The 20,172-nt window shown below is 37.7% G+C and overlaps 1 protein-coding gene across 1 annotated transcript; it reads left to right on the top strand.

Annotated features, from left to right (window-relative positions):
- Positions 1–5,164: 5,164 nt before the first annotated feature.
- Positions 5,165–14,840, top strand: LOC131754955 (FXYD domain-containing ion transport regulator 4-like). The gene is given in 4 exon segments (XM_059061050.1): positions 5,165–5,273; positions 14,529–14,603; positions 14,606–14,631; positions 14,634–14,840. Coding segments are annotated over 4 exon segments (417 nt in total).
- Positions 14,841–20,172: the final 5,332 nt, after the last annotated feature.

Raw genomic sequence — 20,172 nt, 5'->3', positions numbered from 1 at the left:
TCGCTGTACTGTGCATTAGAGAGGGCTTATTTATTACTTGCTGCAAATTTGTATCCTTAAACAATATCCATCCCATTTCCCCAAGCCCCATGCCCTGGTGATCACCATCTTACTCTGTTTTTATGAGTTTGGCTTTGCTAGATTCCACATATAAGTGATATCATACAGTACTTGCCTTTGTCTTACCTCACTTATTGTAATGTGTTCAATTTCCATACACATTATAGTAAATGTGTATATAAAAGCCTTGATTTTTTAAAATTACTGTTACATTTTTTAAGTAGAGGCAGCCATTTATGCCATTCCTGACATTTAAGAATCATAGGAGCTTATAGATGTTATATAAAACATGTATGTTGAATAAAAGATGGGCCTTGGAATTGGAGATGGAAAATATTGGTAACCACTGCTACCTTATGCACAGTAGCCAGATTGATTTACATAATCCTTGACTCAAATAATCTTTAGGTAAACTGATCCTATTTTCCATTATTTTTGTTGAACAACACTCAATTTTGTATATTTTTGAATCCATAAATCATTTCCAGGCTATCTGTAATTTTGACATTATACATTTCACATTATCCCTGTCTTTTTCTTGCAGCAAGGCAACGTTACCTTTATTCCTCAACCATGATTTCAGAATATTTATTATGATATTTATGGATTATTTTATGAGAGTTAGGAAAGTAAAACACATTCCTCTTTCTCAAGTTACCATTAAGATTTTAAGTTTGCTAAAATAATAAGCCTGGTTCATTATCTGTCTATGAGGACAAACAGGATGAAAGAGCAGAACAAAGATGCACATTCTCCTGAAGAACTTAAGCTCCATGCCTCACATGGGATGTAATCAAGGAAAAGAATTCTATTAAGCTTAGAGTCACTGATGATGCATTGCTCTTTGTAATGAAAGGACAACTTGTAACAATCAGACTGCCTGTGCATAGCTGGGACTAGAGAAATAGTAAAATGTGGCTGTTACTCATAATCTCTGCTAAAGAGCTTGATACAAAGACAGTTTTAGTGATTGGAGGAACAATGAAATTCTGAAATATAATGTAATTACTAATCCTTAGCCTGTCTGTGTTTATTTAAAAGTATATAAAAGAGTTGTTGGATATAAACATTATCTGAGAAATAATGTTATGATATCTAAGACATAATTTATATAGCAACAGAGAACTCAGATTCTAATAGCACTGCAAGTGTGCAACATTTTATTGATTTTCTGAAAAGAACTTCCCAATTTCATATAACAATAGAAAGCATATAATGTACCTTGTATTTCTGTAATATGTCATGGCCTAATAAATCAGTTCACTTTCAGTAATTGCTTGGAAATGATCTCCCTATTCTTTTTTTTTTTTTTTTTTTTTTTTTTTTTTTTTTTTGTGGTACGCGGGCCTCTCACTGTTGCGGCCTCTCCCGTTGCGGAGCACAGGCTCTGGACGCGCAGGCTCAGCGGCCATGGCTCACGGGCCCAGCCGCTCCGCGGCATGTGGGATCTTCCCGGACCGGGGCACGAACCTGTGTCCCGAACCTGTGTCCCCTGCATCGGCAGGCGGATTCTCAACCACTGCGCCACCAGGGAAGCCCGATCTCCCTATTCTTGACGTTCATTAGTCACTGAAAATAAAAATGGCAGAGAAACCAATAGTGTCTAATTTGAAGATTTTTAAATGTTTATAGATTTCTAAGCATGATTAGAAAATGGGAAAGCTGCCTTCCCTTCAGGATGATTAATCCAGACATGTATTAGAAACCAGAAAATCAGACTTCTCAAGGGCAGTGATTTAATGTCCCTGCAAATGTGACTGAAACCACTGCTTTCTTATATCTTTATTAGCAGGTGTGGAAACACAATTACAGATTTAAAATTAAAAGTGCATAATAAAATAGTAAATCTCCTGGTCTGCACAGTTTGTCACTTTAATTCACAATTGATTTGTTAAATTATCGCTTCAAGGGCTTCCCTGGTGGTGCAGTGGTTGAGAGTCCGCCTGACGATGCAGGGGACACGGGTTCGTGTCCCGGTCCGGGAGGATCCCACGTGCCGCAGAGCGGCTGGGCTCGTGAGCCATGGCCGCTGGGCCTGCGCGTCCGGAGCCTGTGCTTCGCGACGGGGGAGGCCACAGCAGTGAGAGGCCCGCGTACCGCCAAAAAAAAAAAAAAATATATATATATATTGCTTCAAGCTTTAATTACTCAAGTACATTGTATTCTTCACTTTATATTATATGAGACTTGTAAAGACTATTTGAATTTACGTTAATGCAATATTGGAACTAAAATATAATTCAAGACATGAAAACCTAATACAGTATAATAGTTTCTCAGAGAAAAGCAATTATGATCTGAATATCAACATTATGTTTACTCAGATTGCTTAAACGTAACAGTAGCCATAATTTGGTATGTTAGAACAGTATTAAAATGTTTATCGAAATAAATTTATTGAAAGAGCCCTTGTAATATTTCATTTAGTCATAAGAGTCTATAAAAGTATTTCACACTAATCAGTCACACTAATCAGTATTATGATTTTTAAAATTTTCTCTATATTGAATATAGGTGTCAATATAAAATTTTAATAATATAACTTGAAATGTCATTTACTCTTAAAATTTCAAGTCAATTTCTTTCTTTAACAACAGAGTTCTGTGCTTATACACCATTCTGGAATACAGCATTTTTGCATTATTACCCATATTTACAGTCTTCTGTAAAAGAAAGACAAGGGAACATAAGGCAATTTTTGTTGTTGATGGAGGTGATTGTTTGTAAATGTCATTCTTGATGTTGATTATGCAGTTGTTATGATCCACAGCTGTTACTGCTTCCGTCTGAATTCTTCTGTAGTTTCCAGAATGCACAGGTCATCCCTTCTTCATTTGATCTTCAGTCTTCCCTTAATTGATTCCTCCCTTTATACCTATAAGCATCACCACTGGGTTTAACTAATTCCTGTGAAAGATAGTAATTAAATTAAACTCTGTTTGAGTTTTTGGTTTGCGTATTTGTTTGTTTTGCTATACAATGTTTTCTGCTGTTGAATCTCATGATCTAGAAAGTAGCCATTGCTTTATCTATCGTGTTCACAAAAGCAGGAGACAAAATCAGGATGCAGTCTGCTCATGAACAGGTTTTTTGGGGCAAAAACCAATACTGCAGAAAACATTTAGACGTGTTAAACCAAGGAGTTGTTAACCCTCCTTTGTTTTAAACAGTGTACCTACCCTTGTAGTTTTGCTCTGGAGCATGTGACTCCATGGGAAGATGATCATGTGGAAATGAAAATGACGTCATCCTTAAGTTTCAAATCGAGTTTTGGGCAGAAACAATGTAGTCATAGTCTTAAAAACAATTTACATAGGGCTTCCCTGGTGGCGCAGTGGTTGAGAGTCCGCCTGCCAATGCAGGGGACACGGGTTCGTGCCCCGGTCTGGGAAGATCCCACGTGCCGCGGAGCGGCTGGGCCCGTGAGCCATGGCCGCTGAGCCTGTGCTTCCAGAGCCTGCGCTCTGCAACGGGAGAGGCCACAACAGTGTGAGGCCCGCATACCGAAAAAAAAAAAAAAAAAAACAATTTACATAGAACCAGAATACTTAGTTCACATCTTGGTTACATCCTTTTACTTGTACAAGTCACTTTCTCTCCTGTGTCTCAGTTTCCTCATCAATGCAACATGGATTTGTTGGAGGAGGTAGTTGAGAGGATGTGACCACCAGCTGACTGGCGAGTTGGACCTGGGCAATCACAAGCTACTCACCCATTCCCCTGTCCTTGGATTGTATGCTCTGCCCCCTGGTCCTACCGCAGGATCTGTTCCAAGGACAAAGCCTTGAGAGAGTAAGGTGTTGTTGAGACCATCTTGATAGCTACTGAGCCCAGGTAAGGTCTCTACATAAGCTTTAAGGTTCTGGTGGACAGGGGCAGAGATGTACTCGTCTTGCAGCCGCTCAAGACAAGCCTCTTATGTAAGTTCCCTTGCTTAGTAAACATGCCATATACAAACCTGGAGTGGTCTGCCTCTTTCTTAGGTCTCTCCTTGCCTTCTGCATATGGAGGTTAGCTTCAGTTTTCACCTGGGAAAATCTCGAGGTTGCAAACCAACAGGTTTATCATAGTGTATACTGCAGAGCATTATTCTGATGATTGATTAATGCAAACAAAACCCTTGAACGGTGACAGGTAACATTCACAAAACTATGACCATTATTTTGATTGCTATTATTATATCCACTCCTGGGACATACTCTAAAAGCCAGGTAATTGATTTGCAAATGCTGAATTCTGTTGCTAGAGAAATGGAATTACAAAAACCAGAATTCAGATCTCAAAAGTAAAATTTAGAGGAATGAGCATAGAAGTATACATAGAATAGAGAATACACACTATGGTTAATAGCCTAGCACAATCCTCTCTCTCTTTTCCCTACCTAATGACGTTTTCAATCATGGATTCTAAAATATCAAATATAGGTCTTCCTATTTAAAATGAAACCTGACTATAATCAAAATATATTCTTTTTCATATAATCAAAGAGTATAATCCGCCTACAAAGTCACGTGCAACCAAAGTGTTGGCTGTCAGTATGCACACGTGCCAAGTTCACGTGGTGCCTTGACCTCTTCTTCACATACTATGTTTTATAGCACATGACAGTCAATGTATTCAAGATTAATATTTTAGAGAATAACACGCTGGTTCATTTTAAAGGACCAGCGACCTGGGTGATGAGGGAAGACTGAGGTTGTCTCCTTCTCCCTTCTGAGGCACAAGTGAAGTAGAGAATACACCCGAAAGATATTTAACTAAAGTCTCAAAATATTTAACTGCTAGAAGGTGACCCCAAACCCCTGATGATGAGAATTCTCAGTTAAAGCTCAATTTAATAACGTCTTAGAACTAGTGCCAAAGTAACTCTCTTATTCTTATATTTTGCCCATCAATGACCTCTAAATGGAATATAGCAGGTCTCCGTTTCAGAACCCTCATGTCAGCCTCCTCGGTCACCAAACTGTTTACACCAAGAGTTTCCTGCCTGTGGAAATCATGCCCAGAACCTATCCATACATGGATGCTCAGTGCTTAAAGGCAGGAAGCTTAGGACAGGGCAAGGATGTTCCCCATGTGAAATACAGGAAAAGAAGATGAGGCCATGTCGTGGTGGAGCGATGGAGAACTCTCTGCACTCGTGCCGTGTAGCCCGGTGAATTCCAGGCTCTCACCTGTCCGATTTGTTGCTCTTCCTTCTTCTGGAGAGCAGAGTGCGTCCTCCTCTAGAGGAAAAGAGAGGAGACATGTAGATTCTTGTGTGTAATATGATATTAAAGATACTTACTATTTTCAAGGAACTATATTTCCTGTTGTGGAAGGTAACAATGAAAATGAAAACAAAGGTATACCCGCTAAAAACCTTTAGTACAGGAAACTCTCTTGTGAGTGTGAAAGGCCCGTCTTGAGCAAACCTACCTCACGGATCAGCTGAGTTCCCTTTTCTTCCAGAAGCATTTTTCCATCACCTTCAAGTGCAAGACACTCTGCCTGGCCTTGGAAAACATATACATGAATGTGACAAGGTCCCTGTTATCATGTGTTTATTTGTTTTGTTTGAGTATCATTGCAGACATGTGCTCAAATGTATAAACTTACTTTTAGTGAGTTGAATTTTCTGAAATAAATCAACAGTAGGAACAATGTAGAGTCCCTCAGAAGTTTTACATACACACACACATACATATTCATGTGAATATAGACATCTGTTTTTTTTGTTTTTGTTTTTGTTTTGCGGTTCACGGGCCTCTCACTGCTGTGGCCTCTCCCGTTGCGGAGCACAGGCTCCGGACGCGCAGGCTCAGCAGCCATGGCTCACGGGCCCAGCCGCTCCGCGGCACGTGGGATCTTCCCGGACCGGGGCACGAACCCATGTCCCCTGCATCGGCAGGCGGACTCTCAACCATTGCGCCACCAGGGAAGCCCTAGATATCATTTTGAAAGTAAAATCACCACATTTCACTTTTTAAATCTTATGCAAAATTGAGAACAATATTTATATTGATATTGATATTTTGGGGGGGAATGTGTTATAATGTTAATTAACAATTTTGAGAACAATTAGTATTTACATTTTTCCTCTCCCAAATATTGCAGAGGAATTTCTTGTAAAAATCAAAATTAAATATTTCCAAAAATATATTCTCTGTGAAATAGAAATTTAGGTGAATGTAGAAGAATAGTCATACCATTTATTCAGAGTTCAAACATTCACATTCAGCTTCTGAAATGAATTTATACATAAATAATACAATTCATAAAATAAGAGAAGCCACCATTTATTAAGCACTTATTAAATACATACTTACATTTTTTCATTTCTTATAAAAAACTTTAAAACTACTATAGGGTATGTTAGCATATAAAACACATAACTTTTTCCTTATAACTTCAAAACAATTTTTAGGTAATTTTCTCAGTTAACTGGGATGGAAAGATAGGCATTTCTTTTCTTTCTTTCTTCCTTTCCCTATTATATCCAATCAGAAGCTGTATGTTCCTTTTGCAATGTTTCCTCTGTAAACGCCCTTCCCATTTCCTATGTCACTGTGCTAGGCAAAGCCTACGTTTCCTAAAAATTGTTAACCAGCCTGTTGGTTTCCAGTCTTTTGTCCACCGTTGTCTTGCATTTACACTGCCTCTGAATTAATCATCTTAAGGCATTGCTTATAGTAAACTGATGAATTACTGGCTTGCTGTCACATTTCTTAGACTTGGAGACCCCTCAAACTCTTACAAAAAGGCAAGAACAGCATTTCAAAGCATCACAAACCATAAACCCAGTGATGCTTAAATGAGTCCACATCCAGCCCATACTCCATCATTTGAAACAGAATGACATAGTGGTTAGAAGCACAGCTCTGTATCCACACAAGCTGGCTTCAGGTATAACCTTTGTCATTAACTACCTGTGTAGCACTGGGTGAGTTACTTAATTTCTTTGTGTTCATTTTCTCACCTGTAAAATGGGATTACTATCAGTACCAGCCTTTTGGGATTTGGGGAGCATTGAATGAGTGGAAACATGTAAAGGTCTGAGAACCGTACCTGGCGCGTAGAAAGCACTCAGTGAATACCATTTGCAATTTGTCTCCTTTGCAAGTTAAAATGTTTGGATATCAGCAGTTTTTTAGGGCTCAACATGAAAATTGTCTATCCTCTTTTTAACATGGCACATTGCCGTTTTTCTACCCTGAAAGTCAGAATTGTAAAGTGTTCTTTTACAAAATAAGAACATGTAACACTATTCCAATAGCTTGACTTTTTGATCTGTTTTGTTTTGAGATCCAGCTTTTAAATCAGATGTCATTGTTTCATTTTTCAAGTCTGAAATCTGCTTGTACTTAAAAGTAGACTTGTTCTCACTCTCTTACAACAGTAATATTATTTTAAGTGCTTTAAACATTACAAATGTACTGGTGTGCATAATGACAGAACATGTACACATCATTCTGTAGAACTCTTCTAAACGTCAAGACGTATCAATTTTGCCAGTGTCAACCTGGCATTCATGAAAACTCAGTTGTCTCATGAAGGATCCTCCTCTAATTCATAATAAAAGCTACAGCAGTTCCCTTTACTGCCTTCTCTACTGGAGAAAATCTTAGCAGCTGCATTCTTCATTAGACATTCAGTTTGGTATTGCAGAGGCACTATCTGCAAATACATGTATTAAAATGGTAAAATAATATGGTATTTATGCCATTTTGTATGTGTTGAAAGTGTTTCCTTAAATATTGATACATATCTGTCTAGTCTCTTAAATAATTCAAGGAATGATAGGTATAAAATTCATTATTAAACCTCCACATATACCATTTTTCCGCTTGAGAGAGTTATTGAATTTTAGATTTTTCTGCCAATTTTATTTCTCTGAGATTTTACATTTGTGCTAATATGAACTGTGATAACCTATAACAAAAGATCATAAGCATGCTATACGAGCCTACCCCATTTTAGCAGAAGAGTGTTTGTCACAATCAACCATGAAGAGCATTTATTCTTGTAAGTTTTAATTTGGTTCTTATATTTGAGATGATCTCTGTTGTTTGGTTGCTTGCTTGCTCTCTGGCCTATGATGTCCTAATGTGATTGGGACTTCTGCCCTAAACAGCAGTCACCCAAAGCCCTCATTATACCTTAAATTCAGCTCCTCTGAGGGTGACTATCTTTATAGATGGTCCACAGTCACCCCAACATGAATTTTATGTGTATCTCAGTATTTTACATCAGGCCATTCCTTACATTGCTCCAAATTTTTTAGGCAAAGTAGTCCAGACTTGTCCGAGTATCAGAATCAGGTATCAGAAAGAGGAAAACCTAATCATATTTACATGGATGAAGTAGTAAGTAGAGCAAAATGATAGCAGCTGAATGGTTGCTTTTCCTTGGTGATTTCTAGTTTGTACATTTTCTATTTGTCTTTCCAGATCTGCTCTCTACCCCACCTCTCTCCTCTCTGCCCTTGGAGCCTGTTCTATATGGATGACATCAGTAGGAACGTTTGAATTTGTTTCAGGTTGGGTTTGGCCAAAAGGGAGTCACCAAACGTCAAAAGGAGGGAGCAGAGTGAGATTGATATGTTTATTACCTGGGTTCTTTCCCATTAAGGTCAACACAGGCTAGCTGTGTCCCGTGACAAAAGGTTACTGCGACCATCTCTATATCCACATCTCTTTTCTGGGTTCCGGTAACTATTCCCCTTTGTTCTTCGGAGTTCAGGTGGTAAAAGCTTGTTTATTACTAGCTGCAGGATACTACACTACCCCTTCCCACGCTTTTGTAAATAGTCCTTTTACTAAACTTTTCTCAAGTTATCCTAATTTGACTCTGTGCCATCTGATTCTTGCTAAGTCAGGGCTCTTACTAACATGCCTGTAATAAGTGAACAAGTCACTTTTCGTAGTCTATTGCCAAGACTTGTTGCATAGTTTGGTAGAACTATTATTATACTAATTAACCATATATAGGGACTATCATTAGATTTTCATACTTGGAGATTTATTTATTTTTGAGATTATATGTCAGGCCCTAATAAATGCTAACGCTTTTTACTTATTGGACAAATATTCTGAACATTGGGTGCTTGGCATCCTTTTCCATGACATTTTGAGCTATAATAGAGATGCTCTTTTGCAAATATCACAGTACTACTAGGTTGCTTGAAACATCTAAAACAATCTAAAATCCTTCCATATTTTTCAAATTGCAGTCTCATACCTCTCTGAAACTTATCATTTAGGAGGACTTTGGAAAGCAGATAAGCCTGGAAAGAGGAGAAAATTATGTCACCTTTATTTGAAGAAAACATATAGCAGAATGATACATATATCTATGTATTGCTTGGCAAAAATTATATGTCCATATCTTCCCAAAACAATCAAAGTGTTTTGGCTATTGAATGGGAACCTGACGGTCTTTTGCCGGTATTTAAAGAGAGTAACTTTCTATTACAATTGTAGATTGATGTGTCTAAGGTGTGACGTTACTATAGAATCTTTGCAGACATTTAAAATGATCAGGACTGTGTTTTCTTTATCTTGCATCTGAAAGTCTTGTGCAGTTCATGGAGCACAGTAGGGTTCAATGTGCAGTAACTAACTGAAAATACTCATCTAAATGATGCTCACTGACAGTCTGGCAATTTTGATGACGGTATGTCTTTGTATCAAAGTTTAACCAATATAATGTATTTAATTATATAAGATATATAATATGAAAAATGCCTTAGGGACAAGTATCCATTTAAGTTTTCAAAAGATATACTTACGTTGGTTAAAGTTCAATGGAAATATTAAAGCTCAGCTCCAAAGTTGGCCATTTGGTAACTCAAATTTCTATCACAGCAATAGAAGAGAGGCGGACTCAGGGTTTGTATGGCCTGCAGCTTGTATAATTCGGTGGTGGTGTTGGGGTGTTGTTTTATTGTAGAATGCCAGTAAAAAAATCAGAAGCCTAGTTACATTTGAATTTCAGATAACAACTTTTTTCATCATAAGTGTATCCCAATATTGTGTAAATTATACTTACACTCAAAATGTATCTGCTATTGATGTGAAATTCAAATGCAACTGAGTATCTTGTATTTTTCCTTTGCTAAATCTGGCAACCCTAGCTGCATATTAAATAAAAAGAATGTAAAATTTAAAATTCAAATGCATGACTTGGTAATAAATTAAGACAACCAAGGGAACCTGAAGCTTAAGTTTTATTAGCTTTTCAGTAAATCCACCTTTGCATTAGAATATAATTTGCACTAGCAACAGGTAGGTAAACTGATTTAATCTAGTTTCCTGCAATAAATATGGCTTACAACTTTTTTCATGTGTGAACATAGCTAAATACATAAATCAAACTTATTTCAATTGCAGAAATCTATTTATATGTTTGTTACTACCTATTGTGTGCCACATATTGAAGCTAATAGTGATCCGAACAGGCACGATTCTCCTCATTCTTCATTATTCTTGTGGGTCACTAAGAAGTAAACAGGTGGGACGTGTAGGGAATATATAGGAGAAGCAGGTAGCTCGTACTTGGAAGACCTAGGTAAAGCTTTCTGGATCATGTAACTAACCTAAAGTCTGAAACATAGAGAGAAGTTTACCAAGGGTAGGATGTGGTAGGAAAAGGACTCCAGTGAGAAGATACAGTATTAAAATGACCAGGAGGCAAAAGAGGGCATGACTATTCAATGACATAGAAGTAAGGTAAAGGGTAAAATTTAAGAGAAAAAAAGTGATGAGGCTGGAGAGAGAAAGATTCTCTAAATTTCCCCTCCAGCTTTTAGGAATGTGACAATGAAAAGAAAGAATAATTAATTTGAGTACCAAAATATCAAAATGTTAAAAAAAATATAATGGACAAATATAAATATCTAATAAAAATTTGAGAAAATATCTGCAACTCTCATTATAAGGCTGATGAGGAAAAACATTTCTAGGATGGCAATCCTTCTTTAGTAAAACAACAACAGCAACAGCAACAACAAAACCAAAACCAAAACCAAGCAAATAAAAACCCTAAAGGAGGTTATTTCATGCTGAAATCAAAGTATCCTAGACAGTAATTCAAATCCAAATGAAGAAATGCAGAGCACCAGCAAAGCCAACTATATGTAAATATAAAATGAAGTATAATATAAATGTATTTTTATTTCTGACTCTTCTTAACCTGAGTAACTTAAACAACTGCATAATAAATATAAAACTCATGATGGGCTTTCAATTTACAGAGATGCCATTTGTATGACAATAATAGCATAAAAGAGGAGACAGAGAAGCGTGTTATATCAGAGTTGTTTTATCTCCTATTGAAATTAAGTTGGTATTAATTTCAATCCAAATTTTGTTGTTTTAATTTAAGATGTCTACAAGACTTACACTTTAGATTCAAAGACACAAATAGTTTGAAAGTTAAAAGATGGAAAATGCTATACAAGCAGGAACCAAAAGAGCGTTGGAGTGGCTATACTAATATTAGATAAAATAGACAAAATTAGGCAAATAGATTAATATTAGACAAAATAGTATTTAAGACCAATGTTGTTACTAGAAACAAAGGGGCATTTTACAATGATAATATTATAAATCTGAAAGGAAGACATAGCAATTGTTCATCTAACAACAAAGCCTCAAAATACATAAAGCAAAAATGAAAATAATTGAAATGGAAATGGATGATTCAATTATAATAGTTACGATTCCTCTGCCAGTAATTGATGGAACACCTAGGGAGAGGATCAAAAAGAAAATAGACTTGAACAGTGCTATATACTTACTAAACCAAGTAGAATGACACCTGTAGAATGCCAAAGCCAAGCGCTAATAGAATGCATGTTCTTCTCAAGCATACATGGAACATTGTCCAGGAAAGACCATATGTTAGAACATAAAATAAGCAATAAATTTAAAAAAAATGAAATCATACATCAGCAAAGTATGTTCTCTAACAAAAATGGAGCTAAATAAGAAATCAGTTACTGGGAAATTCACAAATTAGATACCCTTCAATAACCAATGACCAAAGAAGAAATCACAAGGTAATGAAATACATCAAGATGAATAAAGAAGAAACACAGTTTATGAGATACAGTTAGAAAGGTTTTTAGAGAGAAATTTACAGATATTAATACCTGTAGGAAGAAGAAGAAAAATCTCAAGTAAATATGCCATCCCAATATGCCATCTGAAGTAACTATAACATGAAGAAATGTTCAAAATTCAGAATCTCAGGACCCATTCTGGATTTACATAATCTGCATTTGAACAAGATCCCCAGGTGATTCGTGTGCAAATTAGAGCTTGAGGAACCTTGGTAGATTGTGGGGAAACAGGCATTATTCTATAATGCAAGTGGTAGGGCAAATTTTAAAAGGCAATTTCAGAATATTCACAGAATTAACTAATTCTCATGCAATTTGATGCAGATTTTATGGTTCTAAGAATATACCTTCTAGTAATATTATCCATATATCAAACAATATGTTCCAAAACAACACTATGGAATTTAAAAAAATATATTAAATAAAATAAAAGTGCCCTAATCTAGGACACGGGTTGAACAAATTATGGTACATCCAAACAATGGAGAATTATGTATTATTTTTGGAAAAATGGATGGCTATTATACAGTAAAAAACAAAAGATAAAAAGTATCAGCAAGGGAGTAAAGGGAGCCCTTGTACACTGTTGGTGGTAATACAGATTGGCGCCAGCCACTATGGAAGATGGTATGGAGATTTCTAAAATATTAAAAACAGAATCATATGATCAGATCATACAATCCAGCAATCTAACTTCTGAGTATATATCCAAAGAATTAAAATCAGGATCTCAAAGAGATATCTGCATTCCCATGTTCATTGTAGCATTACCACATACTCAAGACATAAAAGCAACCTAAATCTCCATTGGAGGATGAGTGCATCAAGAAAATGAGGTATTAATATGCAGTGAAATATTATTCAACCTTTAAAAAGAAGAAAATTCTGCCATTTGTGACAGCATAGGTGTACCTGGAGGACATTACTAACACAGGGAAGAACAAATACTATATGATCCCACATATATGAAGACTCTAAAATAATCAAACTTACAGAAACAGAGAGTAGAATGGTGGTTACCAGTGGTCAAAGGTTACAAAGTTTCAGTTATGAAAGATGAGTAATTCCTAGAGATGTGCTATATAATGCCTATATAGTTAATGATAATGTATACTTAAAATTTTGCTAGAAGAAACTTTTCAAGGTGATGGATATGTTTATGGCATTGATTTTGGTGATGGTTTCAGGGGTGTATAATTATCTCTAAACTCATTAAATTATTGATTGTTAAATAGATACAGCTTTTTGTATGTCACCCATACCTCAATGGTCTTAAAAATTGGAAATTTGGAACCATCTCAAATGTCCTTTTTAAAATAAAAAGTGGCAAATTACGTTATAGCATAGATGGGGGTTTCTCAGTTTTACACAAAAGCATTACCTAGAGAGCTTTTAAATTATAATATCCCAGTTACATCCAAGATTAATTAAATTGGAATCTTTGAGGATGGGGCCCAGGCATCGATATATATATTTTTAAATCTACTCTAATGATTGTAACATACAGCCAAGTTTGAGAATCATTGAGATAGATATAGGTGTTTGTTTTTGTATGCACCGATTCTCCTTGGAAGAACAGGGATTCCTAACAATGCTTTCAAGGAGCTGCTACCCACTATCCCCACCCCCGCTCAGCAGAAATGTTTTGGATTTTGTACTATGTGACTGTACTTTGTACACACATAGTATGTGTATATGATGTCCATCTCTTTTTCTTTTCCTTTTTGTGATGAGTGGGTGTATATCTCAGGGGAAAATAGGATTAAGTTTATTCTAGGAGTTCTGGGCAGAAAAATCAGAAATTCCCTCTTAGCAAATATTTTTATGCATATAGTATAGAATGTTAAGCAAAATGTTATTGGCAAGTACATGTGACTTACTAGGTGGTTTTTATGCTTTTTAGAAAGTGATTGTGTTTTCTTCAGATGCCTTACAACAAATGTCTATTATGTCCACAAAAAGAAAACTGAATACATTTTAAAAGATTTCTTCTTAGCAGCATTATTAAGAAGCATCTTGTTTCAAAATGTCTTTTCTTCCTCATCCTGGAGAATAATTATCAGGCAGAGTAAGGTCGTGTTGAATGGTAAAGTCTTCCTAATGCAGATATGAAACACTGTGACTGAAGGTGGTTTCAGGTCTCCATAGTGCTATCAAATGGGAATATTTGTTTTTTAGATTTTGTATTGCAAAACGTAAACTATTATCTAAAACCACCACATGGTGAGTCTAAGTGGTTCTGTTTGCATTGAGAATAATAAGAGTTTGGGTTTCTATGAATAGCTTGGACTTGTCTTTATGCAGGAGGTTTGATTGGGCAACACCAGCAGCGTCCCCAGACCGGCTCTCTGCACTGGGCTTTCAGATGAGCTTAGGAGAAGGCTCTCAGCCCTGTCCTGCAGCTGTGTCGTAGAGGGAGTGACCTGGGCTGTCCTCCTCCTGCTGCAGGCTTGCCTGTCTTGGAAGCCAGAGAGACCTGCTTGATAAAGACAGTCCCTTCTACAAAGACTGGCAAGGCCTGCAGCTGTGTGGGATAATCTGTGCAGTGTTCCTGTGCACCCCTGAAATCTTGTTCGTCCTGAGTGGCAAATGCAAATTCAAACACAGTCAGAAGCAGTGCCCCTTAACTGAGAGAGCCGGTCCACTCCTCACTCTAGGCTCTGCCAGTACCTGCTGAGCCCAGGACCGGCTTCATGGAGCTCCTGCACCAGGTCCCATGCGGTCCCCTCCCCTTCGGGGGCCTTACCCATCATAATGGCCTTTCTTTCCAAGGGTGGGTGGGGTGGGTAGGCCCTTAGGCTCCCTTCTGATCAGGAGGCTTTCCGAAGCTTATTTCTAAATTAAACTCCTCTCCCCCTAACCTAATAAAAATCCATTAATATTTAAATATGGTTAAAATTCACTTCCCCTGACACAGAATTTCTCAAAAAAAAAAAAAAAGTTTGATGGATGTTTACAGTCAGTCCACAGTGTTCGTTCAAAACAAAAACAAACCAGTTTAGATGTTTACACAGAGCCCAGGAATTATATTAATTCAATTATAAGTTTGAGATCCTGTTGATCCACTATTCCTCACCTAACAAAATCCATTATTATTTAAATCCGGTTAGAATTCACTTCCCCTGACTCAGAATTTCTCAGTTAAAATTCATTTCAGAACAGGGGTTTACTAAAGATATACATATTGCCATAGTTAATCCTGTATTTTAAAAATATATAATTTGGAAAGATTATTTGCTTTCAATTGATGGTCGGATAGTAGGAAAACGTAGGTTTAAATCTTAAGACTTGCCTCTCAGTTTAGCCACAAACTGTTATATGGCCTTAGTAAGATATTTTACCCAGTGGAGCCTAAAATGAGAATCATAATATCTTCCTTTTAGGGTTTTAAGAAATACTGAGAGGATTAAATTGAAACCAGAACCGTACCTCCCTAGCCAATCCTTTCCCTGCTTTGCTAAAAATAAATAGGGCAATTCTTTTACAATAAAATAAATAACTTTGTATAGAATAACAAATCAGTATGATTTTCTTTTAAACCATTACAAATATGGGGAGGTTAATTCCATTAAATATACTTACTTGGATTAATGTTAGAATATAGTGAGGTGTGTAAAATTGGACACATTAATTTCTTCACACATTTAAAAATATATGGAAAGTCCATTTATTAAAAGTTCAGAATCATGCAAATATTTATGTTTTCTACATACATACATACTTTTCCATTTAAATGCCATCTTTTATGCTAAAATTTGACCAGGTTTTGGTAAAGGAGGCTACTGAGCTTCCGAGTTCAAATCAATGGCTTTATTTATAGCTATTGGTGAAATTCGATTTGTCTTTTTAACCAAATATAAGAAAGTTGCTGGCTTAAGAAATATAATCCAAAAAGTAATTCATCAAAACCAAGGTTACCAGGCATATAATCACATAAGGTTAAATTGTAAACCTTTTAAAAGGTAAGTCATATAGATGAACAGTATCTTTACCTGTATGATCACAGAAATTTGTGTGGGGCGTGAAACAGATGAGAAAAGAAAGTATCTGTTTAGAAAAGAGAATTCACTTTTAATTATGTATTTGGATGGTCTAAGAAAATATAAATGTTCCTATCTAAAAAGACATTATAATGATAGTATTTATTTATTTTTTTTATTTTATTTTTTTGTGGTACGCGGGCCTCTCACTGCCGTGGCCTCTCCCGTTGCGGAGCACAGGCTCCGGACGCGCAGGCTCAGCGGCCATGGCTCACGGGCCCAGCCGCTCCGCGGCACGTGGGATCTTCCCGGACCGGGGCACGAACCTGCGTCCCCTGCATCGGCAGGTGGACTCTCAACCACTGCGCCACCAGGGAAGCCCATAATGATAGTATTTAAATTGTTAATTTTGTATGTGTGTATATGGATGTGGAAAATTGCATACATTTGAAATCTATCAGAAATCTAAAATAGAAATTGTTTTATCAAATAGTTTCTTTTGAAGAAGCTCCACTACTTCTGAAATCCCGATTCCTGCTTAAGGCACATTCCCCCAGACTCAAGTGAGGATACCAGGCATCTTCTCGGTCTCTACCTCCCTCCTCTCATTCTACCAAGCATTGAGTCTTGCTGATTGTTCTTTAAATATTGTTAAAATCAATCTCAGTGTTGTCCTGTGCAGTGATTCTCTAATTTAGACCCTTATCGCCATCTTTTCCTTCTACTGCAATAGCTCCTTAATTTGTCTCCCTGTCTTTGTCTTGCTCTCCTTAAATCCATCATTCTACTGAAGTCAAAAGTGATTGCTCCAAAATGTAAATCTGACCATGCCCCTTCCTCATTATAAACTTCAGTGATTTCTCAACTAAGTTCAAACTCCCTAACAGGGCATAGGTGGCCATATGTAATCCCCACCTGTTGCTCAAAAGGCAAAGGCCAATGGCTTTCGTCAATTATTCGGCTATAGTAATCAATATTTATTGAGCTCACTATGTGCCAGTCATCGTTTCTGATGAAATAGAGGAGTATACGAATTTTTTTTTCTGCTTACAGTTTTCTTCAAGCTCTAAGTTTTCGCTAGTATTAGGAGAGTCAGTTCACAATGGGCCGTCACTGTGTCTGCATGTCCTTTGTGGGTAGAACAAGAATGCATTACTCTGACTACTCTTTACCGGGGTCATTTATCAGGGCATGCTTGCAGGAAGCAAATATGAAGGATGATGGAAATGCTTCCCCTTGACAAAATATAGTCTTGCTTCTGTTTGCTCTAGTAGCAGCGAATTCCCTAAGCTCAAGTTCCTCTTCAGTAACACAACCCAGTGGATGTACTGTTGTCATGAACTGAATGTGTGTGTCTTCTCGAAGTTCCTATGTTGAAGTCCTAATCTCCAATGTGATGGTATTTGGAGGTGGAACCTTTGGGAGGTAATTAATTAGGTTACATGAGGTCATGAGAATAGAACCCCGTGATCGAATTGGTGCCTTTTAAGAAGAGGAAGAGACACCAGAAATTTTTCTCTCTGCACCGAGTAAAGGCATATGAATACACACTGAGAGGGCAGCTATCTACAAGCCAGGAAGAGAGCTGTCACCAAGAGCCAAGTCTGCAGGCACCTTGATTGTGGACTTCTCAGCCTGCAGAACTGTGAGAAAATAAATGTCTTGTTTAAGCCACCCAGTCTATGGCATTTTGTTATAGCAGCTCAAACTGCTGAAGGCAACAGTCCTCTATCATAGGCCCTGCATTACTCCCATGGGCACAAGGGAAAAAGAGCACATATGTACTGGAATCTCTGGCTACAGCTTTCGCTGCCTGCAGTGAAGTACATTGTCTTTGATCCAGGAGTCTCACGTTTTCTGCCAACATGTGTAAAACACTAGTAGGTAGATGATTAGCTAGTAAGAAACATGAAGTCCCAAGCCCTGCACAGTTCTTGAGAGTTATTTCCTCTTTATTCTTGTGTTCTTCCTATGCTTGGAATAAAACAGTATACCTCAAGCTTATTTCTGAAACTTATTTGACACTACATAAGTAATTTTTGATATCTGTTTCTGAACCATATTCTATAAAACAGTCTTTAAAAATATGAATATTATAGGACTTCCCTGGTGGCGCAGTGGTTGGGAGTCCGCCTGCCGATGCAGGGGACTCGGGTTCGTGCCCCGGTCCGGGAAGATCCCACATGCCGCGGAGCGGCTGGGCCCGTGAGCCATGGCCGCTGAGCCTGCGCGTCTGGAGCCTGTGCTCTGCAACGGAAGAGGCCACAACAGTGAGAGGCCCGTGTACACAAAAACAAAACAAAACAACAACAACAACAACAAAATATTATAGATTACCTGTAGGATAATTACTTCTATAATCCTTATTTTATATAAATTTTCCCCCAAATGAAATGTAATGTGAATGCAACCCAGTTCTATCTTTATGAGAATGACAATAAGTAAATAAAAAGTAGACTGCTAATTTAAAACAGTTAAACCTATTGATAAGGAAGCAGCCTGAAATAAGCTTGTTATTGTCAACCAGCCTTCCCCGACTGAAGACAAATCAAAAACAGAAACTCTAATAAAAAGTAAAATTGCACATGGCCTACGTACATATGGCAGCTGCAGTTTTAGAAGCCAAAGGACACATTCATTTTATACAGGATACAGGCCCAGTTAACCGCCTGACACATTTTATCTTATTTGCCACATTTGAAAAGTATTAATTTTTTTCTCCCTTAGATAACAACTGTTATTGGATGCTTCCATGTATCAGGCTGTTTTCTAAGCATTTTATAAATATTTTCTCATTAAATCATTACAATTGCTATGAAAGGAGGATCTATTATTACCTCTACCTTTTTTTTTTTTTTTTGCGGCACGCGGGCCTCTCACCGTTGTGGCCTCTCCCGTTGCGGAGCACAGGCTCCGGACGCGCAGGCCCAGCGGCCACGGCTCACGGGCCCAGCCGCTCCGCGGCATGTGGGATCTTCCCGGACCGGGACACGAACCCGTGTCCCCTGCATCGGCAGGCGGATTCTCAACCACTGCGCCACCAGGGAAGCCCTATAGATCTTTTAAAGTAAAATATTTCAAACATAAAGCTTAAAGTAGACTTGAAAAAACCCTCCAACACTCATGTTTACTTGCAAAATAACATGTGAATGAATAGAAGGAAAACATTTCTAAATGGTATTGTACAATACTTTTTGTTCTTTTAGTCATGTTTTTTCAGGGAAATTAAACTTGATAAAAACGGAATAAAATAAAAGGATCTGAAATACCAACAGTGTTGGTGGGGAGAGTTGTGTGGATAACTTTGTTGAATGAAGAAAGAAGAAGTAAAAGCGGACATTGATGAACAATGAGTACTGGACCCTACTCTTTGATCAGTGAGCCAATTCCAGTGAAGAGACCCAACAAAAGAAAATGAAGTCGGAACTACTTACAGGGCCATAATCTGCAGTACACCCATCCACCTGTCCCACTCTTCAGAGGCCTATCAGTTCCCTTCACAAGTTTTCCTAGTTATTTTCTCAGGTCAGTGAAGTGGATTTATTATCAGCTTCCTAGGGCTGCTGCAAGATCTCTTCTCATTTCGTCAACTCACCCTGAACAATTGTAACCATGTCCCTTGTGTCTTCTACCATCTCTGTGTATAGACTCCAAGGAAATATCACCTTTCTGGAAAGTACAATAGGATCATTATATTGTTCACTTCTGCTTATTATGATGTTTTGTGAGTAGCAGTTACAGGAGTATTAAAACTAAGGAAATAAGATGACCTCTAGGCATGCTATAATACTGCTGTCCTTGGGTGGTCCAGCCCTGGGGATTTGTCAGTTTGACTTTGTCTTTATTTCTACAACTTACACAATTGAATTTTTTTTTTTTTTTTTTTGCGGTACGTGGGATTCTCACTGTTGTGGCCTCTCCCTGTTGTGGGGCGCAGGCTCCGGACGCGCAGGCTCAGCGGCCACGGCTCACGGGCCCAGCCGCTCCGCGGCACGTGGGATCGTCCCAGACCGGGGCACGAACCCGTGT

This window comes from Kogia breviceps, chromosome 4 (genome assembly GCF_026419965.1).
Source record: "Kogia breviceps isolate mKogBre1 chromosome 4, mKogBre1 haplotype 1, whole genome shotgun sequence".
Classification (NCBI taxonomy): domain Eukaryota; kingdom Metazoa; phylum Chordata; class Mammalia; order Artiodactyla; family Physeteridae; genus Kogia; species Kogia breviceps.
This window is presented reverse-complemented; position numbering and strand designations above follow the sequence as displayed.